Raw genomic sequence first — 25,973 nt, forward strand, 5'->3', positions numbered from 1 at the left:
CGGTCCGATGGAGAATCGCCAGTCGGCAATTTTGCCCCCTTCACCCCTCCCCGTATTCAGGCATCAAGGCTGCCACACAGCTTGCCTCGGTACTTACTGCATTGGGAAGCGCCGACAGCCGACGGGTCTCGACCGAATAATCCCAACGCTGCTGGGCTTATTCTCGCTTCACCACTTCCCCCCCCCGGAATCTGGCCTCTTTATAACGCCTCCCCACCCCCTGTCCCCCAGATTCAATTCCACAGCTCTTTTCCACTGTTTGGCTTCCCCCAGATTTTCTTTCAATCTTACAATGCCGTCTCCACCTCCCGATTGGGTTCAGGCCCTCAAGCCGGCCGACCCGCAGGGCTCGCACTTGCTTCAAGAGGAGCGTGCTCAGTCCAACGTCGCAGTGGACAAGCTCGGTGAGCTACTTCACACGAAAGACTTCCTTGACCGTCAAGACAAAATCCTGTCCATTCTCAAGTCGGAGAAAGTCTTCGACAAGTCCGACAACCACACGTTAGGCCGGACCGAGCGCATTCAACGGTCCCTGGCCAAGGCCAAGCGGCTGCATCAGCTGGCTGAGCAGAACCGCTGGTCGGACGCCGAGTTCCACACTGCAAATGACTTGCTTTCAGAGCCTACGCCGTATGGTCTGCACGCCACCATGTTTCTGGTATGTTTGGAACAATTCTCTCCTCCTCCGGTTGGGCCGAATGCTAATTGGCATTGCTTTGCGCTAGGTCACCTTGCGGGAACAAGGCACCCCGGAGCAACACAAGCTTTTCTACGAGCCGGCTCAAAATTACAAGATCTTGGGATGCTATGCGCAAACAGAATTGGGTCACGGGTCTAATGTCCGCGGGCTTGAGACCACCGCTACCTGGAACCCGGAGGACAAGACATTTACCATCCACTCCCCTACGCTGACTGCCTCCAAATGGTGGATCGGCTCTCTGGGACGTACTGCCAACCACGCAGTGGTGATGGCGCAGCTCTACATCAAGGGCAAGAACTACGGTCCTCACCCTTTCGTGGTGCAGATCCGTGACATGGAGACGCATCAGCCTTTGGAGAACGTATACGTGGGTGATATCGGACCGAAATTTGGATACAAGTGAGTACCGACCGTCATGTGCCTGTGTGATGATTATACTGACTTTGCTAGCACGATGGACAATGGTTTCCTTCTGTTCAACAAGGTCAAGGTCCCCCACGTGAATATGCTGGCTCGCTTCTGTCGCGTGGATCAGGCGACTAGCGAGTACCAGCGCCCGGCTTCCCCTTCCTTGGTTTACGGTACCATGACCTGGGTCCGTTCCAACATTGTCCTTCAGGCCGGTGGTGTCCTTGCTCGTGGTGTCACCATCGCCACCCGGTACTGTGCTGTGCGTCGACAGTTCCAGGATCGCGATGCCAAGAGCCACGAAGGAGAGAACCAGGTGCTTAATTACAAGATGGTCCAGATCCGTCTTCTCCCCTTGCTTGCGTCGATGTATGCCCTGCACTTTACCGGTCGGGGCATGCAGAGACTCTACGAGGAAAATCAGACCCGCATGAAGGCCGCCTCGGAGCCGGGACAGGACAAGCGTGGTGCCGGTCCTGAGCAGTTGAGGGCTGGAGCGGATTTGTTGGCCGATCTCCATGCTACGTCTTGCGGTCTCAAGGCATTGGCTAGTACGACGGCGGGTGAAGGTCTTGAGGTGTGCCGTCGTGCCTGCGGTGGTCACGGATACAGCAGCTTCAGCGGCATTGGACCCTGGTACTCGGATTATCTGCCCACACTCACCTGGGAAGGCGACAATTACATGTTGACGCAGCAGGTGGCAAGATATGTAAGTGACGTGATTGTTTCGATATGCCACGACATTTCCGCTGACTGATCTAGCTTTTGAAATCTGCTCGCGCTGTTCTTGCTGGCAAGGGAACCGGCAACGACACCTCCCAGATTCTGCAGACCTACCTCAACCGCCGCGACAAGGGCGCTTCGTTTGACATCCTCGGAAACGATGCGGACATTGTGGCTGCCTTTGCTTGGCGCACAGCTCACATGACCTTCGAGGCCCTCAAGCACCGGGACGTCGAGAAGCGCTCGTGGAACAGTCTTCTGGTCGACTTCTGGCGCTTGTCGACTGCTCACTCCCAGTACCTGGCTGTCAAGAACTTCTACGAGGCGGTCAACTCGAAGGAGGTGGCGTCGGCCGTCGACGGTGCGACGACTGAGGTCCTGCAGAAGCTGTTCCGCTTGTACGCTCTGCACACTCTGGAGCGTGAAGCTTCCGAGTTCTTCTCGTCGAGCGCGGTCACGGTTCGCCAGATTGGCCTGGCTCGGGAGAACGCGGTGATGAAGCTTTTGGATGATATCCGGCCCCACGCCGTGCGGCTGGTGGATGCCTGGAAGATTCCGGACTGGCAGCTGGACAGCAGTCTAGGCAAGTATGACGGCGACGTCTACCCTGATCTGTTCCGCCGGGCTAGCCAGAATCCGGTCAACGATCTGGTGTTCGACCCCTATCCTTGGAACGCGGCTGTCCTCAAGAACAGCCCGCCCAAGAGCAAGCTATAATTTGACTTTGGTTTTCGTCATGGGTTATAGGAGGTGTATATAGATCTAGAAAGTCTACAGATTAGAGGCTAGAGATGAGACGAATACATGTAAATATGAAACAAGATGCTTTTCTCATGCGGTCGATCATCGATAGAAGCGTTTATGCCCCGTCTCGGGGAGGCTCCACTTTCTTCAACAATTGCCGTTGCCCGACAGAACGGATCACGGCTGAACGACATCCGTTGGAGATTTGCCCAGGCCCTGTGCCTACCTACAGTCCACTATCGTTTCAATCCAGGCCCTTATTCTTGGACTATAACTCGGATGCAATGTTCCCACCCTTCCGGACTGCACAACCCCAACATAAGCTTCTTCAGGTGACGTCAAACCTCCACCGTCTCCACCCTGCTTAATAATTACATCCCTGAAGAAAAGTGAAGGCACAATGGGATCATCCAGGCGGGCGAGTATTTATTTTGTGTCTGGCACGGTAGTAATAGCAGGCAGCAGCATCCCCACTCGTCCCTCGCACGCACCCGGTAATACCAGCTCGAAATGAAGCAAATCATCAACCTCCCCGGCCCCAGCTGCAAGCTGATCGACTCCCCGGTCCCCGCGATCAACGACGACCAAGTGCTCATCCGGGTGGTCGTGTCCGGGTCGAACCCGAAGGACTGGAAGGTGCCCGAGCTGGCGGGGAGCGACGACGAGACGTTCGGGGCGCGATACGCACATATCAAAGATGGCGTGAACCAGGGCGACGACATCGCGGGCGTGGTCGAGAAGGTTGGGCGGAATGTGTTTGAGTTCAAGGTCTGCCCCTCTCTCTCTCTCTCTCTCTCTTATAGCACCTATCCATCGTTCTCATCCCGACTCCCACAAAAGCCGGGGCGCATACAACGAAACTAACAGCGACAAAGCCCGGAGACCGCGTGGGCGCCTTCCACGAAATGCTGGCCCCTGGCGGCTCGTACGCCGAGTACGCCGTCGCCTGGAGCCACACCACCTTCCACATCCCAGCCAAGGTGTCTTTCGAGGGTGCGTCCCTCCCTTCCTCTTGGGCCATCCCTAACGTCACAGACTAACAGATAAACAGAAGCGGCAACCATCCCTCTCGCAGCCCTAACAGCCATCGTCTCTCTCTACCACCACCACCGCCTCCCACTCCCCTGGACGCCCCCCGCCCCGGGCCCAACCCCCCAGCGCACCCCCCTATTAATCTACGGCGGCAGCACCGCCGTCGGCGCCTTCGCCATCAAACTCGCCCGGCAAAGCAACATCCACCCGATCATCGCCATCGCCGGCCGCGGCGCCTCCTACATCTCCCGGTTCCTCGACCCGGCAAAGGGCGACGCGATCGTCGACTACCGGGCCGGCGCAGCAGCCACCGTTGCCGGCGTGAAGGCCGCGCTGGCTGCCGCAGCCCCCACCTCTTCCACCCCCTCGCCCTCGGATGATGGTGGCCTGAAACTAGAACACATCCTCGACACGATCGTCACCGAAACCAGCTCCGAGGTGATCCGCAGCGTCGTCGCGCCCGGCGGGCAGGTCAACTACGTGCTCCCCTGTCCGTACGACGTGTCGCCCGGCGTCAAGACCAACACGTGGGTGAGCAGTGCGCACGAGGTGGGCGGGGAGGCGGACGCCAGGGATCTGTGTTTCGTGTTTTGTCGGTGGTTTGGAAGGGCACTGGCCGAGGGGACGTTTGAGGGCCATCCGTTTGAGGTGCGCGAGAACGGGTTGTTGGGGGTGGAGGGGGCGATGCGCGATTTGAGGGATGGGAGGGCGAGTGCTGTTAAGTATGTCTTTCGGGTGGGGGAGACGCCGGGGTTGTAGGTTTTTGGTTTGGGGGGTTCTTGCGGAGGGGGTTGGGGTGTAGATTGGGGTTGAGCGGGGGCTTGTTGTATGAATTGTGTTGTAGATGTAGATGGTTCTGTTTGAGATCAGTTGATGGGAAGACAGGCAATAGAAGGGTCAATGTGAGATGTATGCTGTCGGTGACTGAGGGTGGTTGCGTCGGTTTGAGTATGCTAAAATTCAAAGATTGTGATTGTATACTGTGGATGATTCTCGTCTAGATGGAAATGAAAGAAGTCCGTAATTCTGATAAAATTCTCGATATCGAAGGTATGTTCAACGCTCATCTATGTACAATCTATAACACATTACATATCAAAAATCGACGGCTTGTACACCGACGGGTCGATGTACGGAGTGCCGCCACGTCGGGTGAAGCCCCAACGGATCTGACTGGCCATGGAGATCTCCACGTCCAAGTGTTGAGCGAAGGTCCAGGCCAAGCCGGGATCCTTCTGGAATCCACGGCCAACGAGGATCACGTCGATGCCGTCCTTCTCGATGATCTCCTCGGCCTGACGCCCGTTGGTGATAGCACCAACCGCCGACACAAGCAGCTTGTCACCAACAGCCTTCTTGACTGCAGCGGCGAAAGGAACCTGGAAGCCGGGGCTGGACTTCACCTTCTGGGCAGCGTGCACACCGCCGGAGCTGATGTCGATCAGATCAACGGCACCCTGCTTGACCAGCTCCTGGGCAAACTGGATGGTGCAGTCGTTGTTCCAGCTCTGTTCTGGGAGGACCTCCTCCAGCCAGTCGGAAGCAGAGATACGGAGGAAGATGGGCATGTTGGGGCCGACCGTGTCACGGGTCAGCTGGGCAATCTCCAAGGGGAGGCGGATGCGGTTCTCGAAGGAGCCACCGTACTCATCGGTGCGGTTGTTGGCCGCGGGGGACAGGAAAGACGAAAGAAGGTATCCGTGAGCGTTGTGGATCTCGATGAAATCAACCCCAACCGCAAGCGCGCGCTTGACGGCGGCGACCCAGTCGTTTTTGAACTGGATGATGTCGTCCTTGGTCATCGCCTTGGGCTGGGGGAAGGAGTCGGCAAAGGCGATGTCGCTGGGTCCCTTGACGTTGTCCGGCCATCCGCCGACCTTCTCGGTGGCCACCACGGCGGTCGAGATCCACGGAGCAACGGTGCTGGCCTTGCGTCCGGCGTGGGCCAATTGCACTCCGATCTTCTGGTTCTGGCTGTGCACGAACTCAACGACCTGGCGCATGGGCTCGATCTGCGAATCCTTCCACAGTCCCACGTCCTGCGGGGTGATGCGACCCTCGGCCTGCACAGCAGTCGCCTCGATCATCATCAATCCGGGACCCCGCTGGGCGATCGAACCCAAGTGGGCAATGTGGTAGGGAGTCATGTGGCCATCCTGGGCACTGTATTGGCAGAGGGGAGCAAGCTAGAAACCGCAGAGTCAGCTCATGGCCCATCAAGTGCATGCAGACACAAAACTTACACCGAGGCGGTTTTGGAAAGTAAGACCGCGGATGGTCAGAGGCTGATAGAGCTTGGGCACCGGCTTGCCGCTAGTCTGAGGATTGGCTGCCGTACCTGCGGGAGGATCCTGAGCGGGGGTGAAGTAGGAGATGCCCGGAGCGGGCGCGATATCAACGTCGGGGATAGACATGGTGAGGATGTGTAGATATCTTGGAATATGCCACACTGAGACCGATAAGGGCCTGACCAGACTACCAGCGACCTTTATACCGTCTGGATAGAATCCGTTGGAAACATGATTTGAAATCCAGAGTGGAGATGTTCAACCGCTCGAAATTCGGCATGCAAAGAGTCGGTGGAGCAGCCCCAACTTGCCAAACATTCTTCCTCCAGGGCGGGCCCCTTGATCACCTCCCCTTTCGGTATAAGTCTCCGACCCGAATGTGGCTAAAATCAGGGCACATCATGGTTGGGTAGGTGTGTCAGCAGCACAATTTGTGCAATCAGACCAGAAAGTGTGGGGCTTGGGCCGTGTATCCGTCAATGGCGTTGAGTGCCTGGAAAGCCTCTGATGCAAAGTTTGCCCGAGGCAAAAGTATCTTCCAAGGTGGGCTCCACCAGTGGCACCAGTGGCACCAGTCGCCTTCACTCATATCAGATCACTGGTGCAATTCAGCATTTTCGAGGCAGGGCAATCGGGTGGGTGGAAGTTGTTTCATGCATTGAAAATGTCTCCGATGCGCATCGTTTTAAGCAGTTAGAGTGGAGATGCAGCGTTGCACTGTGTCACTGTCAGAATTCAATTCAATGATTGGCAACTCAAGTCCATTGCATCTGCTTGCTGATTGATCAAGGATGACGGAATTATCTTGACGTTGGATCATGGCATCCAAAGAAGCAGCGAATAGTAGCGATGAAGTTGAGAAGTCAGTCGAAGGGAGAAAGAAGCAAGAACACGTGACTGCCGCGGGGCTGCCCATCCCATCTCAGTTACTCACTACACTCCCTACTATTTGCTGGCATGCAACACTCTTCTTCGTCCCTGATTTCATGTGCAGCATCTAGATAGATGCTAAAATTGAAGCATTACGATTCCACCATATATCGCCATGCTCATATTATTTCCCGGTGAACGAGTTGCAATACAATACAAACCAGGCGGCAGCTAGACACGCAACGCCCGTATATCAATCAAGCTGTACTTGCCTGGTAGGCGACAATCTCCTCAAGCAGCATCGCCTTAGCTTCACACGAAGCCCAGCTCATCTCCACCGCATTCATGGACAGCTGCACCACCTCCTCCTGCGTGAACTTGGCCCGGTCTGCAACGACCGTCCGTGAAGGCTGCCGTCGCTTGCGCCATTGTCTTGACCGTAGCTTGAGGGGCGAGTGAAGTAGCTATCGTGGATGAATTGCGACATAATACCTAGTAGTGTCTCCTCTCTGCTTTGAATGCATGGGTGTACTGAATGTCTTGCGGAAGGTGGAGACTCACCCGGTACTTCAACCGAGACCCAGCCTAACTATGAGTATGAGTATCAGTCTGGCACCGAGATCATCCCACTCACTGATGGCTTTGAAAGGGCTGCTTTGTGGTCTACCTCAGGAACATGTTTATGCCGCTACGGACTAGCTAATCAAATTATCACTAGTAAGTCTGTGTATGTAAGTGTGTACAATACCAAGGTAAGTACCGAGTACCTAAAAAGATACAACCTACAACCCGAATCGCCACAGCCCTACCGCACCCCTTCTCCTCTCCCACCTCATTGTCCTAGATACTTAATCTCTAAGGCCCTCACGGCACAAAAAATACCAAACACGACAAAAGTGCAATAAACGGGCCCTCATCGCCGCCCCCATCGCCGATCAGCTTCGCAAGCGGCCCAACAAACTAGTAGTAGTAAGGACAAACATCAGCTCCGCTCACTCCATCAAGTCATGATAGGGACAAAGGTTGAGGACTAGAGCTCACCTCAGGGCATCATATACACTCAATAAATCGGTGACTAAAAGGGTTGCATAAGCTTAATTGGTCGAATCGCGTGCCGCATACTCCAACGCCACCTTCGGGCCAGATACCGGGCGAGTCTCCACTGAAGTTAAGCCGCTTGGATAGTGCCTTTACAGGAATCCGGGGTAAACGAACGTCCACTATTGATATCTACAATGTTGGTATGTGTATGGGCCTGGGATGGGCCGGCCACCTTCGCCGTATCGTCTTCTCTAATCTCTCCAGCGCCGCGCTTGCCAGCCAATTCTCGGAGCCCTTCGCACCAGAATATCGCACACCTTATACACCGTCTCACATCGGTCTAGACAGTGTCTGGCCCCTCATCCCCCTGCTGCAGGGTGATACGAGAGATGCAGGTCATGAACAGTGTCGTGATTGTGAACCGAGCCTCGTCAGTCACCACCGCTCTAAAGTACCAAACGTACGCTACTCACCAGTTCTTGATCCGGTCATCGCGACCTTACATCGTGTCGCCACACAGACAGATCGCGACCTCGATCTAGGTCAATGGAGAGGGTGGTGGATTCCGAACAGCAGTGCAGGCAGCGGCTTTACGGGGTCACGAATCCATCGTGAGAAGGCTCATTATTGCAAGGGCTAAATTGGGCTGCTATGGTATATGAGATTTCGTAACGAGGCAATCATGCGGTGGTACAAAATCCTTGAGAAGAGGTTCGAGAAAAGATCGCTGCGCCGACAAACGGGCCAGCATGGCACCGCCCTTCAAGCGGCCGCAATCAACATATGATGCTGAACACGCCGGGTATAATAATGAACTCAAGGATAATTGTGCTGTCCTAGATCTGGCTATCTGTTCAGAGGTGGAGTGCGTGATTCAGACAATAAGTATCATACCAATCAGGTGTCACATTCCTATGTCTAGTTGGTTCGCTTGAATATCGGCATATTTCGACTTCCCCTTGGCCCTTTCACTTGATTTGTGCAAGGCATAAATCCTATGTTGACCAGATATGACATGCTTTTGACAATGGCCTCCACAATCTCCTCCCGCTCAAAGACTGGCTGATGAGAGCCATCCACCACATTGTTCGAAAATTGCCACTGGTTGTCTTCAAACCACTGCAGCACGGGGAGAAATGGATGGTCAGATCTCGAATTGACATCTGAGCTTAGTGCACGCATCCACTCGTCGTGTGGCATGATTTTCACTGTATTTCCCGTCTCTCGCTGCAAGATCGCACATAGCTCACCCAGTGTGATACCATCCCAGCAGTCGATGTCACGCTTAGACTGGGGCGTTCTTCTCACTGTGCTCTCCACTACCAATCGTGCAATCTGATCAACACCAGCTACAGGAATGTGCGCGTTGGTCAATTCCTCGCTGATCGCGCCAAGACTGAGAATGCTGAACGCAAGGCGCCACAGAAAGTCCTCCGTATGGGCGACGCCTTCGGTCCTGGTCCCAACAATATAGCCAGGCTGAATTGTCTGCGCGGGTGGAACATATGGGTTCTCAAGCCCGTCGACATTGTTGTTGTACTGCTCTACTAAAAGCCTCGACAACAACTTGGTCTGATCATATCCACTGGCACGTTCAAGCTTCCTCGCAATGTCTTCTTTCGATTCATCTGCTGCGGGAAGATATCCGCCTGAGACATAGGTCAGAGGACATGGACTGGATCGCATCGCCACAGCAGAAAGAACCTCCACGGTACTGTCAACATTAGTCGGTCGCAGAGTCTCATAAGAGTCAAGCCAGTTGACTCTCGCTCCGTTGTGGATAATACCATCAATCCGTGACTTGCTAGACTCTTCAGTGAGGCACTTCCATTGTTCTGTAGACAGCCCCAGTTTTTCCTTGCTCAAGTCTCCAAGCCAGATCTCAACACGCGGGTCCAGGCTCCCCGTCCACCATTCGCCGATCTCGGCATGATATCGGATCTTACTCTCGGCTTCGGATATCTCGTTTGCCCGGACTAACCCTATGATATGTCCGACACTGGGCTCCGCGAGCAGACAGCGCAACACTTGACTCCCCAGGAACCCGGTAATTGATGTCACGAATATGGTCTTCTTGGTGTTGTGAAGCGCTTTGATTCGTGGTAGGATATGGTTTAGCTCGTCGAGGATATCCACTGTCGTCTCGTTGTCGGCCGCTTCGGCGCCACCATGGAATAATTCTTCAAGATGTCCGATGGTTAATCCTGGCTCCTGCAGTCTTCCGACCCTGATGTTCATCCCCCAATCTCGTTGCATAAGCCCTGTGAGTTGCGCCATCTCAACGGAATCAAGCCCAACACTGGAGATTGGAAAGTCATGACCCCGGAGACACTCAGCGACAGGATCCTGCCTGGCTTCCAATATATCTGCGACTATGTTGCTAATCTTAACAGAAAACTCTCTTCTCGGATCGATCTTCTTCCACTGTGTCATAGAGGAGGAGCCTGGTCTGTGCGCCACTAGCTCTGTGCCGTTCATTCGGGAGATTGCTGCATACAAACGCTGTCTATCTTTCTTCTTCGACTCGTTCAATGGGATTGACTCGATGGGTATAAAGACCGAGGGTATCATATACGAAGGCAATTGCCCCTTCAGTGCCGCATGCATATCGTTGGCTAACAACGGATTGAAGTCGTGAGGGGTTTCGATGTAAGCCATAATCTCCGGATTCTCTTCTTTCCCGCCAGCACCGGCCAGAACGACTGCGGCTTTACGCGGAGCAATCACGGATTCAATGACCCTCTCGATTTCAGTCAGCTCCACTCGCATGCCACGGATTTTGACGAAGCCGCTCTCGCGGCCAATAAAGATGGCGTTGCCCTCATCATCGAGCTTGGCAAGATCACCGGTTCTATACATCGGACACTCTGCGGTATCTTGGAACTGGGCATACCACCTCGGAGTCTCAATGAATGCTGAGGAAGTCTGGTCTGGTTCGTCCAGATACCCCTTCCCGAGATATGGGGTTTGTATGAGTAGCTCGCCTATAGCGCCGATGGGGAGTAGCCTTTCCACATTGTCAGGATCCACAATCCAGCAATTGACTCGGATGCCTTTCCCAATATCCTTGGGGTCATTCCCTAGTTTCATGCCGGTCTTTATTGTATCCCAAACTGATGTTTCCGTGGTGCCGTACATGTTATTCAGCGTGACGCGTCGAGACCAATTGCGCAGAATGTTTGAGCTTGGCGCATCGCCGCCCACCGAAATGACTCTGAGTGAAGGTAAATTTGCCGGCTCAAGCTGTGCAACCACTGCCGGGGTCAGGACGGCATCTGTAATTTCGAGCTTGCGCATGGTTGACTGCAGATTTTCCACTCTTTCTTCCGTCGATGGCACACAAACAGTTCCTCCAACAATCAAAGGCCCAAAGAGCTCCAAAATGCTAGCATCAAAGGAAAACGAGGCATATTGCAACTGGTTTGTGTCCGAATCCAGGTGCAAGGCCTCAGTCACGTCTTGCAAGCCTCCAGCGACTGTTTGGTGTAGGTGCACCACGCCTTTGGGTTTGCCTGTACTTCCGGACGTGAACATGATATACGCAAGTTGCGAGGGGTCGCTGGCTGTCTCCGTGCGCCAATTCTCTGGGACCTGCAGCTGCCTGAGGCTGGAGAGCGTTATTTGCTCGACATCATGACAACCTGACTTGGTCACTTTGTCCGTGAGCGCCGCCCCGGTGATTAATGCTTGCAATCTCGACTTCTGGGCAATATAGGCCAGTCGGTCTCCGGGACATGAAACATCGAGCGGAACTAAAGCCGCTCCTGCACGCAGGACACCTATGATGACCACAATCGCCCATGCAGACTTTTCCAGATAGACTCCGACCCTGCTGCCTGATTTGATGTCTTTGGCTACTAGTTTGTGGGCTATTGCCGCAGACATCTTGCCAAGCTGTTCGTATGTAAGCTTTTCAGTGGTACTGCGTATCGCAATGTTCTCAGGGCTTGATCGGTAGTGTCGATTGATCAATCCATGGATTGTATCGGGTGATCTCGGGGTCAGGTCCGCCTGCCATCTTTGGAGTTGTTGGATATCGTATTCTGTGGTGAGATTGAGGTGGGCTATCTTCAAAGACGGGGTATCTGTCATTGCCTTCCATATGTTTTTATAAGTCCCCACAACGGCTGACAGGTCGGCTGATGGCTCGCTGGCATGGGAGTACACCCGGGCAGTGAACCCCATCTTCGTCGGATGAAGGCTGACTATCATTTGATACTATATTCAAGTTAGTCATGAACTCAAGGCAGACTGACAGACATACCTCGCGCCCCGAGAAAAATTCCTCCGGGTATGTATCTTGGTTCTGACCGATGTATATTGCAGACATCGACCGCTGACTCTCCGAACTCGCGGCCGCATTCACATTCAACAGGGAGACCAAAGGCTCTTGCAGGGTCTTGTCCCCATCAATGTGGTATGACACTTGATGAGACGCGACAGACTTTCTTGTGGATTTATCGCCGTGTTGTCCTTCATTTCGAAGAAACGAGAAGCTCACATTGTCCTGGTGGTTGTAGAAATGCAACAAAAGCGCCCAAGCGGATAGTGCGTGAGCTTCCAGCTTTTCCAGTGTAACACCAGGTAGGTCTACTGATTGAGATGCGCGAGCCTTTGGTGGTGCCTTGTCTTTATGGCCATCGTGCTGGGGCGTGATAGTGGGGTCTCTCCCATTCTCAGTAGGTCGATATGAATCAGCCATGATGTATAGCAATCAATAGGTACAAAGAATAAGATATAGTAGCAAGTGTTCGTTCCTGTTGTGCTATATGGAATTGATTTCTTTGAGACCAAGCAGATTCGTGATTCATCTTATACTATCAACACTGCGTTTCGGAAGCAAGTCATTGCCTGGAACGGCAGCCGCAACCTTTCTTCAATTCAGACGCCTGCAGCCCCATCCCTTGCAGCCATCTCCACACATCTATCGTGAGGAAGCATGGCTCCTATACAAGACACCTACGTCGACTAGAACAGCCACGTTGCATGTGAATATTATATACACTTCTCGATTGAGACGATGGTGCTCATTCAAGGCTATGTTGGTGACGTCTTCGGATACACAACTTATTATTGCTTTCCTGCTATAGTGAACCTGCAGGTCCAGATCTTATCGACCGAGCTGGTCAGCTCATCGGAGTGCTTGATATGAGCTCGGCATATCCACCAGCACTGATATCTTGCCTGCCATTACCGCGATATTTTAGGTAGTGTTTCCAACAACTCTCCCTCCTCAACAATGACGTCCCCATCACACGAACCCCCAAATCCAGACCCTCACACAGCATTCTTTTCCCCTGCAGTATTCCTTCTAAAAGTGTCTCGCTTGAGACTGCATCTGATCCACACACACCTACAACACACCATCCCCCCGCGAAGACCGCAAACCAAAGCCCCGTCATCACCCTCCCCACCTCTCCATCTAGACCATACGGAGTATTGTTGAGAGAGACGGCACTTGCCGGGCTTATAGCCGAACCTCGCTATGGGCGTTTTGGCTGCCATTGCACGCACAACAGCCTTTCTGGATTTTCAATTCGATGAAATGACTCGGGTAGGGTGTGGTTTATGGATGCATTTTTTTAGATCTTGGTTTGGATGGTGGTGGGCGTTGGTGGGCGTTTTCGTCGGGGTTTACTGCTGAGTTGGGTTGGTTTCGGGGATGAATGGATGAGGCTATTGAGATGTAGGTAGTGGTTTTAATTTTCGTTGTTTTGAGGGTCTGAGAGGGTTCGCTGAGGGTTCGTTAAGGGTTCAGTGGGGATTATGGTGGGATGCTGTATGCACAGGGGGGGCACGGTGCAGGCAAGTCTAGATGTTGGGATCTGGACAAGTGGGTGAGTACGCTGGCCTATGATTGGAGGTACTTTCGCTTTGGCGTCCAGTCCTATCATTTATTCATTCCTTTATTTCTTCGGTGGTGGTTGTTTAGTGTCTGGAGGCTTGGGGTACTGCTGGGGAAGGAGCAGGCGGAGTAGACGAGGAGAATAATGGGAACAATGGGAACAATAGGAGCAGTGGAATAGAGAACTTCTCCATAGTTCTTAGCAACAAGGCAAAATATGAATCAAGCTTGGGATTATACGATCGATTCTCGGCGTTGATTGCTTCTATGGGGGGCTTCTGAAGATTTGGTACTTTTGAAAGTATACTCCTCGCATCTCGCTTAATGTTGCACCAGACAGAAGTATGAATAAAGAGGACAGTACTGGTCATTCCCATTCACCCTTTAAGACTGAGCTTCCAATATATGGTTCTGGTCTTGCAATTCAGCGAGAATTTACAGCATTTCGTGCGGAACATGCCTGCATGTCCGTCAGAGACCTCAAAGCGCGTGGTTGAAGATCTCCGATCAGCTGAGACTAAGCGCTGCAGCGATCTATAGCCCGACGCTTATATCAGACTACAATTACACCCCCCTGCTCCTTCTCAGATCTACTCCTATCTGTTACTATCCCTGCTGTGTTCTACTCGCTCAGTTGATAGTCACATCCAGACGGGTTCCAGACTCTTCTACAAGAGCACGACAAAACCCATCCCACAACCGAATCTCCCCGTGGTGAAAGCCTAACAAGAATGGCAACACCAATACCTTGGGGATATCTGGCCGGGGAGCTGGTCGCCATCTGGCTCGCGTTCGGCGCCGCCTGTGTTCTCGGATCGGTTACCTGCGCGCCCCTGGATGCGTTCGGGTACAATATGTGCGGCAACGGTTGGTACTGGTTTTACTGGCTGTTTAAGTAGATCATGGTGACGCTGGCTGTCTTCAATGTCGTGGCGGTTTATCTGAAAAGAACCGATCCCGTGCTGGATGAGTGGATGGAGTTACTGTGGGCCTGATGCGCCTGCCTCTGCCGGTCTGCCATGGCTGGAAGGATATTTATTCTATTCTAGAAGGGAGGGGCAAGAGGGACACTAGACAATTTGCTTAAGAAATATCTTTTGCACCGCTTATTGCTGCTAAGAAGGATCTGCAGCATCAGTAATAATAGATCGATTCACGTGGTGGTTTCTTAATAATCATAGTTGACATTTGACATTCATACGTATTTAATATATTTAATAGAAAAATACTCATCTGACTATTCAAGTATATTATCCATGCCAAGCTTGAAGGTGTTCTGGATTCTCTTTAAATAGCTTGTGCTTGTGTACAGTACTTGGTCTAGACATCCCTCCCATGCCAAGAATTTTCAGTATACATCATTCTGCTCTCCTTCTTCTTTGCTCCCTTTACTTACTTACATCCCACAGCATGATTTCTCACACTATCTCCACACCAATCATTCAGTCTAGCTCATATACAAGATGATAAGGGCCATGACTGATATCTCCCCATCACCCTCTGGGTGTAAGCCTTTATCATCAATATGATTCTCGTCTTTCAATCCAGCAAGACTTTACAGCTAATCCCGGTATTCCTACGGAACGTGCCTTCAGTTCCTTCCTCTCAAAGCGCATAGCTGATGATCTCCATTTCGAAGTTAAACTTCAAGCTGCACAGATCGATAGCCCGATGCTTATATAAGACAACATGGAGTTTCCTGCATCTTATCCTCTCGCATCAACCCCGACCTATCAGGACCCTACTCTGCCCTACTCAGTAGTCACACCGACATATTCCTGTATCCCGCATCCTCGCCACAGACCAGACGTTTCCCTGAGCAAGGAATCAGACAGAAGAGTCGCAATGTTCGCCGACCCCCTTATGGATTACCTGACCCTTATCTGGTTCAGTCTGGGCAGCAGCTGCTGTGCCGGGTGGCTGTTCTGCCTGTTCCTCAACCTGTTGCGGCGCAACATATGCGACGACTATGAGTTCTGGGAGGAGTGGCTTTACACATGGTTTGATGTGAGTATATATTTCATTGTGTTCTGGGCGTTCTGGCACACCATTATGAATCACAATCCCGATCTCGAGCTGGATGGCGTTAGGTGAGACCGGCCTGGTTGCCCCACTCCCCCCCTCCCCGCGTTTTATTTTGTCTGCTGCCCCGCACGGATGGGCCCGGTTTCCGGAGGGGGTGTAGGGCCTAGCACTATTCCAGGTGTACTGTATTAAGTTGAATTGCTATGCCTGTGTTTGAGTAATAGCAAGGGAAGCACGTGGTTTCTTGCACAGTTCCTGCTCCTCTCTAAGTAGTATCTTCTCAACAATCAACAATGACATTCATATTTGGTCAATTCAACAGAACAATGCTAACGTCACTATCGATACTATCATAGAATCCTGGTTTGTATGTATACACACTGAAGGTCTTCTTGATTACCTTTTACGCCGTGCCGCAGTCTGGCATCGGCCATACATCCCATGCCAAGCACCCCTCACGCGTCATTCTACCTCTTCCTCCGTTCTTCTCTCCTCGCATCAACAGTATCTTCCCACGCTATCTCCGCCTCAATCGTCTAGCCTGACTCATATACAACAGTTTCATCCCGTTTTGTTCATTGGAAGATAGGGTCCCCCCCCCCCCCCCGCCCCCCCAAAAAAGGTCAAAACACAATAACCCCAGCCACCGCCACCTCCCCCGACCGGGCTCACTCTTAACGAATAAACATAATACTCACGCCATAATCAAACTCATCCCGACTTCCACTCTCGATTCTCCTTCCCTCTTCAACCAACGGATGGACAGATTTGAGACAGCATGTGGTTCCTGCAGTCAATGGGTTGAAACAGAGGTCCCACCGCCGAGAGCAGGCCATCCTGCCTTGTTTCCGTACAATATGCGCACACACTGGCAGTGACTACATACTACTGATGCTCCAGAACCTCGGCACTACTTGGTAGGTGTTTATGATCTGGAAGCCAAGCGGATTACAATCAGAGTATTACATTTTGGCACAAAGGGCTACGGATCTCGCACCCGACAGACAGGCTCCGAGCGCATCCCGCGAGGTTATATTATATACCATAACCCAATTCATAGATTGACATACGACACGGGTGGTTTATACATCCCCAGTTCACTCTGGCTGAGTATCTACCTAATGCGTCACCTGTTCCACATACGAACACGATTGGGCGAAGCCCAGGGATAGGGACAATATGGAACGATTGCCTGGTATTCTTGGTGGTGTACTGCCGTCGTACGGCATAACTGTGAATCGCTAGATCACGTGACTTGGACTCGGAACCCTCGGGACTGCTGACACGTGACGGCATTGTTTTCCTGACGCCATGCGCAGGGCTTTTCTTTCTCTGGGCGGAATCCCGGCTGCGAAGGCTGCAGAGACTCCACACAAATGTGACCGATATCGGGCCCACGCGTGCAGATGAGAGATACACCCTACCTACGATAGCAAGCAAGGTGCCTAGGGCGTAGGCACCGTGACAAGACACGTCGTGATTATGTTCAAAAAGAATCAAAAGGGAAAAGCATAGGTCAATGAAGCAGAAGCCTATTCACACAAGTCGAGCAGATGGCAGAAACAGCCTCATACAAAGATAAAAACCTCAACACCAGTGACACGTAACAAAAGCGCCGAGATGATGGTTTATGCAGCAAATATGCTTGATGCTTGGCCGCTGCAGCAATATCCAATCACGCCGCCTCAATGAAAAAAGAAAGTTCTCAGCAAGGTACCAGTCCCGTAACACAGTTCGTAAAAACGCCGATCTTGATCCAGTCAGTCAGTCCCAAAGATGCTGTCTGCAGAAGTCCCCATATTATACATGTCCCCACGCAAGTGCAACCAGAGATGAAGGGTATCTTATGTATTTTCTCCCAAGATGCTGAACAAAAGAAAAAAGAAAGAAACAAAAAAGGGATCAGCGTTCACCAACTTTGCCATACTCCTGTTGCCATTTGAGGAGATGGCGCGTGAGTACATCCATCATTTCGACGCTGCTCAGTTCCTTGAAGTCTTTCTCTTTCTCGATCGACGTCGGCCCACTGGCGGCATCGCTGTCCGAGGCCGTCGCGCTGGCCGGGTCAATGTCGCCAACGGCCAGCGCCAGTGCACTCTCCAACAAACTGCCATTGACTCGGGCTGCACCATTGTTGGGAGGCGTTGTGCTCTCCCCGGTCACAGCCATTTCGACCTGCATCCGTGAGATGAATTCGAGAATAGCCGTCACACGTCTCTTCATCTCATTCATGGTGGTGCGCTGGTTCACATAGCGCGGCCGACTGGGCTTGCCGGACTCTCCACTTAAATGTAAGCCATTGATCCTGGGCGAATCGCTGCCGATGTCGTGCGACTGCCCGCGTCGCGGAGATCGGGTCGAGAAGTTCGAGTCCGTTCCATTCATATCCCGATCCCGAGTGTATTGGTTGCGGCCCACGCGGCCCCCGCGACGGGCAGGTGGACGGCCCGATTTCCGAGTGGCGGGACGCGATGGTGCCGGTTCTGGTGCAGGGGCGGGTGTGAGTTCAGGGCTAGGTGGTTTGGGTTCGGGGTCGGTCGCAACTGGCTTGATTGGCGAGCCGGGCTCATTTTCGGACTCTGCCTCGTCTGCGTGTGTTAGTCATTCTGTCAAAAGTACTCATGGAATACACAACCTACCATCTTTCGCCTTGTCGGACCTGGCTTTCCTGCGGTTTGCAGCGTCTGCTGGTTCAGACTCAGGTTCTTCGGTATCCTTGAAATCCTTATCGCGCTGTCCGCGCGATGCAGCCCGTTGCCTGCGAGCTACATTATTGACTGGTTTGGGCCTGGACTCATCTTCTGAGACCTGTTGAGACACGGGATTGCTTTTGGAGACTGCGCCAGGTGAGGGTGAGCTCGTGCGCTGGCGTTTCGTGGTTTGTCTTTGACTGTCTCAGATCAGTTTGACGATGACACTACCAGCATCATGCGGGATGACATACGCTTCGCTATCACTGCGGCTTCTTTTTGGTCTCCGTGCAACAAGTTCATCCCCAGGTTTCGTTTCTTCCTTGCTCTCTTCGATTGCACGCCGCAGCTGCTCCTCCTCATCATATGCTGCGTCCCGGCTGTTCATTGTGGATCGGCGCTTAGGATTGATAGCTCCGTCATTCGATCTTGACTTTGTGTCTTTATTGCGACGTGAATTATCGCGCGATGATTCTCTCGACGAGACGGCAGTGGAGGGAGGTGGGGGAGCGACAGGTAGATATTGGGAGGAGTATGATCTGTGTTACTGTGAGCAGAAAAGCAGAGAAGGAGAGAAGAGACGTGGGCCCATAGATGACTGCAGTCCAAACAAAGACAAAATCTCCAGTTCTTGCAGCTGTGACCGGTGTCGCTAATACGGCAAAAAATTCACAGCAGCGAGCAGTCCCACCAGGCAAGAAGAAAAAGAGGCTGCCAACACGAGTGCACGCAAGCAACGAACACCAGCAATGAAAACCAAAACCAAGGGTGCGAACCTACCCATTTATTTCATTGAGGATTTTGTGCAAATCCTTTCGGCACTCCTCGCAAAAATATTCATCTGGGCTCATGGCCTCGTCCATGATACCCACGCAGCCACCGTGCTGCCAGACTTTGCAGGAATCACACTGAATGAACATGCTGCCGATGTCGTCCGACATCAAATCAGCCGGATCGGCAGAGAGACCCAAGAGGGCCTCGTCTTTGATGCCACCACGCAGTCCATTGCGACCAATTGCCTCCCGACGCGATGGGGGCAGACCCGGGTACTCCTGTTGTCCACAGAGACAGCGGGTGATCTCTTCCTCTTCGTCCTCCTCATCTTCACCGTCGTCGTCGTCCCCGTCGGCGAGTTTCATCTGATCGTTATCCTCCTCCCCTCGAGCACGCTGGCGCTGCCGCGTCTCTCTGTAATCCCCTTTCGAGCCAATGTCGGCGTCGTCAATCGACTGGGATCGGTTGGTGGAGGATCGCTGAGGGGAGGAGATCTTGTGGTGAGAGCGAGTGCTTCGTTCGCGAGTCATTGAGGTGGAGGAGCTGGAGGAGTTGGTATGTTGTAGGATGGCTGGGGATGGTTGTGAGGTGCGAGCACGAGAGGAGCGCCGAGGCGTCATGGTGGGAGGAGGGTGGTGGGAGGATAAAAATAGCGGGAGAACTCTGCAGGAGACCCCAGCCGTGCGTATAGGAATATAGAGGGGAAAAAATATATAGATAGAGATTGGAGCACAGAGTAGAAGCTGAGCACGCCTGCCCGTGAACGATCAAGCTGTCGCACACGGGTGGGAAGTGGTGGGATTCAAGAGCGACGCCCACAGTGGTAGTCGTGGTGGTGGGAAAGACGACCAGAGGATGCTGAGAGTAAAAAGCCGGGCAGATCAAGGAAAGGAAGCTGGCAATTGGGAACCAAGGCAGGGAACGATCCGAGAACAACGCCTGCAAGCTCGACTTCAGGCCGAGGACTACATAGTCAGAGGGGAGAGAAAAGGTGGGGAGAAATCGGCAGAACAAAAGAAGAGGAGGCAGAGGAGGAGAAGGCAGAGGAGGGAGCGAGCGAGAGGAGGAGGGCGAGAGGAACAGACGGACTCCAACCAAATGACGGACGGCCGCCGGAACGGGACCGACGACTTGCTGCTGCTTTCGATTCTGCGCGCGGGATTCGCTTTGCGGTCAACGCGCATTGGCTTTAGAGTCATTTCTTCCCCGCTCTCTCTTCGCTCCGTCTCTTCCTCCATCACCCCATCACGTTTTCTTTCTCGCGAATCTGTCGCGTCGCCTCATTTCGCTCGGAATCCTTTTTTCTAAAACCCGTGATACTTCCTCAACTCCGATCTTTCCTCTCAGGTTCCCCTCCTCCCCCCACAAGACCTTCTCTTTCGTCTTGTTCTTGCGCATCAGGTGCCCGGGGAGGAATGCGACGATGCCTCCCATTCCAATGCCCTGAAACCCCGCTTACCTTCCATGCACCTCTGTCAACATCTCTTGATGATTAGATGTCTAGGCCATCCTTCTGTTTCTCTCTTCACCGTGTTCTATATGCTGCAAGATATGCTACAGATACAGGGTTCCTACTGCTCGACACCCAAAGAAAAAAAACATGGAGTGGGGGATTGTCCAAATGATACGTACGCTGCAAGCCTCTACTCACGGCATTTTGCAACGAGCTATCACTTCAAAACCCCTTTGGCATGATTACAATCCCATTCAACCGAGATGTCAGACGATTCTCTTTCGGACAGCAGTTGCATCGCTGCCCCATCGCTGCCTACTTCTCGACGTGTCCTAAGTCCCCCGATATCCATCAGATCGGGTATATTTCATGTGAGAAATCAGGGTCGCGAAGGATGTAGGTGAGGAGCGGGTGGGTTTGTCAATTCGTAGGCAAGTGATGGGTGACGGTTGGCTTGAAGCAGGGTAATCGGCACCGCGATTGACTGGCTATGCTAGTTGTGGTCAATAGTGATCAGAAGGCTGGTCCAGGACTCGGCAAAACTCGAGTATTCGTTCACTGGGTGGAGATCATATCCGACAAAGTTGCGTAGGATAAAAGCACCAGGAAATGCCAGATCAGTATATCGAGCTGGCTGAGCCAGTTGGTGGTGAAGATGACGATGGGAAGCAAGAAAAGTGCTGGGACTGGGTTTAGTTGCGTCTTTGGGCGGGTGAGGCCATCGCCAAAACTGGACTAGCTCTGGCCCGCTCTTCTGCCTCAGGCATTGACCAGGTATCCGCAGCTCCTCAAAGGGAAAGCGGATTACTTATTGGTCATTCATAATAATTATCGACCGACGATTCGATTCCACCACCCCTCCGCCTTCTTCGTCCCCTATACCTTAATGTCCCTTCCCCCTCTCCCCCTCTTCTTTCTCCCCAGATTTAATCTACTCCGTATATTTCGGCCCTCACTTGTCTGGCTGGGGCCTTTCAATCCGTTCCTATTCCTCCGAGTTACTCTCCAGGTCCGGGGTTGGGTTGGCCTCGTTTCTCGGTCTGTCCCTACCGACACCTTGGGCTGAGTCAAAGTCTGCATGAGCGGTACCGGTGCATGGTCAACAATGTGAGTCCCTTGCTCTCATTCGGCATTTTCTTTCGCACTTGCCCTGGCGGTTGAGGTCTGGTGGAAGTGGACACCTTGGATGCACGCTTGGGCAGCGGTCCGGTCAAACATCGTGTGGTTCCGTTTGCCAACGTAGGGGAAACATGACAACTAAGTGGGTGTGCCAAATCAGTGCCGGTTCACGACCTACCCGCCGTTCCTCTCCCTCCTTCCTCCCCATAAATCGCCTTTACCCAGTCGGTCAGACGGAATCAACCTTCTGGGAGGGGCCTTGACGGGGGACCATTTTAGTCACCAAAAAAGCTGGGACAAGAAAACAACGCGGACAATATTGTTGGGGTTGGCTGTTCGGAGAAGCAAAACGGCGTCTCGGCCGTGATTGTGGTTGAAGCGAGTTGAGAATTTTGCAGCATGACTGCTACGTTGAGTATGTCTTTTACCAACGACTTCTGTTCCTCGGGAGAAGGAACGCCGGGCGTTCTTGGTGCGTACAAATAATGGAAATTGCCCCCGAGGCGGGCCACAGAGAAGGAAGGCTGGAGGGTCTGCTGGCTGCTGGGTTGCTGATACTGTTCACCCGCAGATGGGATGTTCAATGCGGCTCCTGATACACCGTCTCCTGTCTACCCGGATCGTTTAATCCGTCCTCTCCCTAGACGTACCCTTCGCTCTCGCCTGTCCTCCGAAGCGGCCGACTCGATCCTCTTCCCTCCGGCCCCGGCAACACAACTCTTCTACGGGACCTCGGTGGATAGCGCGGATCTCGTAAATGACACGAAGGTGTACGTGCAACAGAGTGAAGGTCGTGATCAGAGCCCCGAGCGTGACCACCTCCATTACGAGAACGGAGTAGAGCTGGAGAGCGGCGATGAGGACGGGCCTGTAGTTGTTCGACGAAGTGCCGGTTTTCGAGGGTCCTCCTTGTCCCCGTCGGCCTCCAGTGCACAACCTCAGGCCGTCCCCACCAACGGGGACCGGGCGCCCGTTAAGTCATCTTCTGCGGGTCCTGATGGGTACGACGCGTTTGAGAACACTAACAACAAGAAGAAACGCAAGATCCCGACTCCAGGCAGCCTCGGGAGCCACCATTCCACGCTTTCTCCTGAATTTTCCACCATGGGGCTGGCCAGCTCGGTCCAACCCTCCTCGGCCAGTGAAAGCAGCCATGTGAGTACATTCTACGGCACCGGGAGCCCCGCGTCGCCGGTATCCAGTGGCATGTCCGGGGCCGGCAGAGGTCGTCTCGGTCGTCAACCGCATCGCAGCAACGGCCGAAACTCTTTCTCGCTCCACTCACCGATCAGCTGGCCTCGGACCCCCAGCCGCCGGGACGGTTTGTTGTCCTCCCCTGGGCCTGCAGGTACGCAAACTTCGTCTCCTGGTCGACTAGACATCTGCTTATTTGTACTTCAGGAGACTCGTCCGAGAAGCCCGACCAGGGTATCATTTCAGCGGCCATCGCTAACGCTGCCGCGTCCGCGTTTGCCCCTTCCCCTGCTAGTCCCAGCCATGTCAGCATGCTCGAACGACACACTCCCACGCCTACTAAGACACAATTCACGTTCACGTGTGAATCCGATTCCTCGAAAGGCATGGCGCTCCAACCTCCGACTCTGTACCCCGCGCTCCACCGGTCACCCTCGTCTCTCCCCACTGCTGCGCCCAACCAGAGGGGCCCCTCTCAAGGAACGCAAACGAGCCCCCACATGGCCGCTCAGCCCAACACACAGGAATCTCAGCACCAAGTACAGCAACCGCAAGCGGGCACGGGTGAAGCTCCTGCGGCGAGGAAGAAGAAGCGATCGCCGGGCAGTATTTACGCTCTGGCTGCGCGTCAACGCAAGATACAGCAGCAGTACGTAAACCTCCACCACCCCCCGAGTATTGAGGACATCTGGATCTGCGAGTTCTGTGAGTACGAGAGTATTTTCGGACGTCCACCGGAGGCCCTCATTCGGCAATACGAAATCAAGGATCGCAAGGAGCGCAAGCGACTGGCGGAGAAGAAGCGACTGCTTGAGAAAGCCAAGATGAAAGGCCGGAAAGGCAAGAAGGCGACCAAGAATGCCACCAAGCAGGCAGCAGCTCAGCCGGCAACCTATGACCATGGACACGATCGCGCATCTGTGGATCACTCTGCGACGGGAGGCGGGGCTGGAGCCCATGAGGATGAGTATGGGAGCAACGAGCATGAAGAAGAGGCGGACTCAAGCCCACCAGCACCACCACCTTTAGCTCCACCGACAAGTGCCAAGGGCGCCTTACCACCGAGCAATGCACCAAAAATGGCGGCGACGGGGTCGGGCGCTAAAGGGATTGTTGACGGAGAGACGCGGCCACCCTGACAAAGAAGCGATGGCGCTCGGGTATGTGACCAGTGAGCAGCCATTGCGATTGTTCGGTTTTGCGTCCTTGTCTCTTGATGTTTAATGGCTTGTTCTGTTTTTGTTCTGCGTGTTTGAAAGTTAGCCTTGCTTTGTTTTGTGTTGTTTTGCATGGAATGAATCCCCGCTCTGGTCGATGAATGTCACGTCAGCGTCATGCATGGTTTCTGGTCCAATTGGCATTGTGTTTCAACATTGATACATATTGGAAGGATGGGGGATGGACTGGGTTGCATAGTTGCATAGGATTAAGGTTTGGCTGATTGAGTATCAATAATGATTGAGGTCTGATGGCATGTCAGGTTTGAGGTTTGGCAGGTTTGGCAGGTTTGGCAGGTTTGGCAGGTTAGCATGGTTTAGTAGTAGCTGTCTGGTGTATATGCAGTCTAGGTAGCAATTGGGCGGCCTAGCAGCTAGTGTTAGGGAGGCGGTCAAGATGAATGAGATGAATGAAGAAGCCGTGCAAGGGAGGCAGGCGGTTAAACTTTGAAAGCTGAAAGATTTTCATGTTGAAGGTTGTTTTGTAGTTGATCCGCCAAGCGAGGATCTATTGGAATCCAGCCACCGACCGCTGAGACGGGCGCTTTGTCTGCACCAACCATTTTGCTGGTGATCTAAGCGCCGCCTGTCGATCTGAAACGGGGCCGTTGGAGTGTGCAGAACCCATCGGATTCTCGCAGTGGCAGTGGCTGACTTCAAGGTTCTCTTCGCGCGCGTTTGCGGATGCAAGGTCTACCTGGTAAACTCAAGCTATAGTGTTTCAACCCTGGGGAGGGGGAGTTCCTGAAGAAGATAAAAATAGGTGTTGAGGAGGGTGGTCTGGTAGCCGTGGAAGGATATAAAGAGGTGAAGGGGATTGTTCAGCAAGATAGCAAACAAGCCAGCGCCGTTCTTTCACTTATTGTTCTTTCTGTGTTCTGCTTGTCGGTCATTGACATTCTTCTCTACATAAGCCTGAGTCTGCATATTGACAGTACATCTCGCGACCATCCTTCTTCACATATCAGACATTTACCCGAGACAGCGTCCATCTTTCCTTGATTTTGGTGTCCAAGTGACTTTCTCCTTCTTCTCGTCTACATAGATCCTGCTTCGGCATATACACATACACATTTGAACAGATACAGACCCCTCCAAACCTGGAGTTGTCCTGCGCCGGCGCATACAACACCATACCACCACCACCACAACCACCACCACAACCAACCACCAAGGCCTTCCAAGGATGTGGTTCCTCCTCCTCCGCCTCTTCAAGTTGGGCTTCCAAGCCCGCAAGACCCACAAAGCCAAAAAGAACGGCACCTACGACCCTTCTGGTGCATCCTTCCCCCTGTCCACGTCCAGCAAAACCGGCACCACCACCACCACCATCACCACAAATAACATCCCGGCGCACCTCCGCTACAGCCAACCAAAACACTACCTCAACCTGTTCCTGCACATCCTGCAACTAGCCTTCGGACTGACGGCGCTGGCCCTCTACGCGCACCACATCCACACCATCCACGACTCCGCCCCGACCGCCTCCGCAGCGCCCAAGGATGTGTACGCGATCGTGACAGCCCTGCTAGCCTGCAGCACCGCGATAGCGTACCTCGTGCTGAGGCACTACATTTTTAAGGGAAGGGTGCCCCTGGCGCGGCGGGAGGGCTGGCAGCTGCCCCTGTTTGTGTGGGACGCGGTGCTGTGTGTGCTGTGGTTGACGATGTTTGGGATCTTTGGGACGGAGTATCTGGGCAAGAAGACTGCCACCGAGAGTGGGGAGAGCAGGAGGATGAGGCATGCGGTTTGGGTGGATTTGGTGAATTTGGGGTTGTGGGTGGGCTCCGCGGGGTGGACGGGGGTGAGGTGGTGGGGGAATCAGAGGAGGGGTACCGATAGGGAGGGGG

At 53.3% G+C, this 25,973-nt stretch overlaps 8 protein-coding genes across 8 annotated transcripts; 5 read left to right on the plus strand and 3 right to left on the minus strand.

Moving 5' to 3' along the window:
• Positions 1–191: 191 nt before the first annotated feature.
• On the plus strand, positions 192–2,548 carry BO82DRAFT_342298 (acyl-CoA oxidase; the record flags this gene model as incomplete). Its single annotated transcript, XM_025633578.1, has 4 exons — positions 192–658; positions 726–1,099; positions 1,151–1,817; positions 1,871–2,548. The coding sequence occupies exons 1-4, from the start codon at positions 293–295 to the stop codon at positions 2,546–2,548; spliced, it is 2,085 nt and encodes a 694-aa protein (XP_025488875.1). The 5' UTR covers positions 192–292.
• Positions 2,549–3,016: 468 nt separating this feature from the next.
• On the plus strand, positions 3,017–4,366 carry BO82DRAFT_434894 (zinc-binding alcohol dehydrogenase family protein; the record flags this gene model as incomplete). Its single annotated transcript, XM_025640982.1, has 3 exons — positions 3,017–3,343; positions 3,451–3,568; positions 3,627–4,366. The coding sequence occupies exons 1-3, from the start codon at positions 3,086–3,088 to the stop codon at positions 4,364–4,366; spliced, it is 1,116 nt and encodes a 371-aa protein (XP_025488876.1). The 5' UTR covers positions 3,017–3,085.
• A 242-nt stretch (positions 4,367–4,608) lies between these two features.
• On the minus strand, positions 4,609–6,349 carry BO82DRAFT_357195 (NADH:flavin oxidoreductase/NADH oxidase). The gene is made up of 2 exons (XM_025635953.1): positions 5,851–6,349; positions 4,609–5,793 (listed from the first exon to the last, which is right to left on the minus strand). The coding sequence occupies exons 1-2, from the start codon at positions 6,019–6,021 to the stop codon at positions 4,696–4,698; spliced, it is 1,269 nt and encodes a 422-aa protein (XP_025488877.1). The 5' UTR covers positions 6,022–6,349; the 3' UTR covers positions 4,609–4,695.
• A 2,375-nt stretch (positions 6,350–8,724) lies between these two features.
• Positions 8,725–11,991, minus strand: BO82DRAFT_421548 (acetyl-CoA synthetase-like protein; the record flags this gene model as incomplete). The annotated part of the gene is made up of 1 exon (XM_025640176.1): positions 8,725–11,991. The coding sequence occupies one exon, from the start codon at positions 11,989–11,991 to the stop codon at positions 8,725–8,727; it is 3,267 nt and encodes a 1,088-aa protein (XP_025488878.1).
• Positions 11,992–14,382: 2,391 nt separating this feature from the next.
• Positions 14,383–15,745, plus strand: BO82DRAFT_434896 (uncharacterized protein; the record flags this gene model as incomplete). The annotated part of the gene is made up of 2 exons (XM_025640983.1): positions 14,383–14,518; positions 15,483–15,745. 2 exons carry the CDS (start codon positions 14,383–14,385, stop codon positions 15,743–15,745), a joined length of 399 nt encoding a protein of 132 aa, XP_025488879.1.
• Positions 15,746–17,578: 1,833 nt separating this feature from the next.
• On the minus strand, positions 17,579–19,760 carry BO82DRAFT_290845 (putative transcriptional regulator (Cti6); the record flags this gene model as incomplete). The annotated part of the gene is made up of 4 exons (XM_025631702.1): positions 17,579–18,264; positions 18,307–18,566; positions 18,621–18,905; positions 19,147–19,760. 4 exons carry the CDS (start codon positions 19,758–19,760, stop codon positions 17,579–17,581), a joined length of 1,845 nt encoding a protein of 614 aa, XP_025488880.1.
• Positions 19,761–22,016: 2,256 nt separating this feature from the next.
• On the plus strand, positions 22,017–24,268 carry BO82DRAFT_153971 (uncharacterized protein). Its single transcript, XM_025630191.1, has 3 exons — positions 22,017–22,127; positions 22,284–23,060; positions 23,114–24,268. The coding sequence occupies exons 1-3, from the start codon at positions 22,112–22,114 to the stop codon at positions 24,043–24,045; spliced, it is 1,725 nt and encodes a 574-aa protein (XP_025488881.1). The 5' UTR covers positions 22,017–22,111; the 3' UTR covers positions 24,046–24,268.
• Positions 24,269–25,309: 1,041 nt separating this feature from the next.
• On the plus strand, positions 25,310–25,965 carry BO82DRAFT_405129 (MARVEL domain-containing protein; the record flags this gene model as incomplete). Its single annotated transcript, XM_025639468.1, has 2 exons — positions 25,310–25,885; positions 25,951–25,965. 2 exons carry the CDS (start codon positions 25,310–25,312, stop codon positions 25,963–25,965), a joined length of 591 nt encoding a protein of 196 aa, XP_025488882.1.
• Positions 25,966–25,973: the final 8 nt, after the last annotated feature.

Source organism: Aspergillus uvarum (assembly GCF_003184745.1).
Source record: "Aspergillus uvarum CBS 121591 unplaced genomic scaffold BO82scaffold_54, whole genome shotgun sequence".
Taxonomy (NCBI): Eukaryota; Fungi; Ascomycota; class Eurotiomycetes; order Eurotiales; family Aspergillaceae; genus Aspergillus; species Aspergillus uvarum.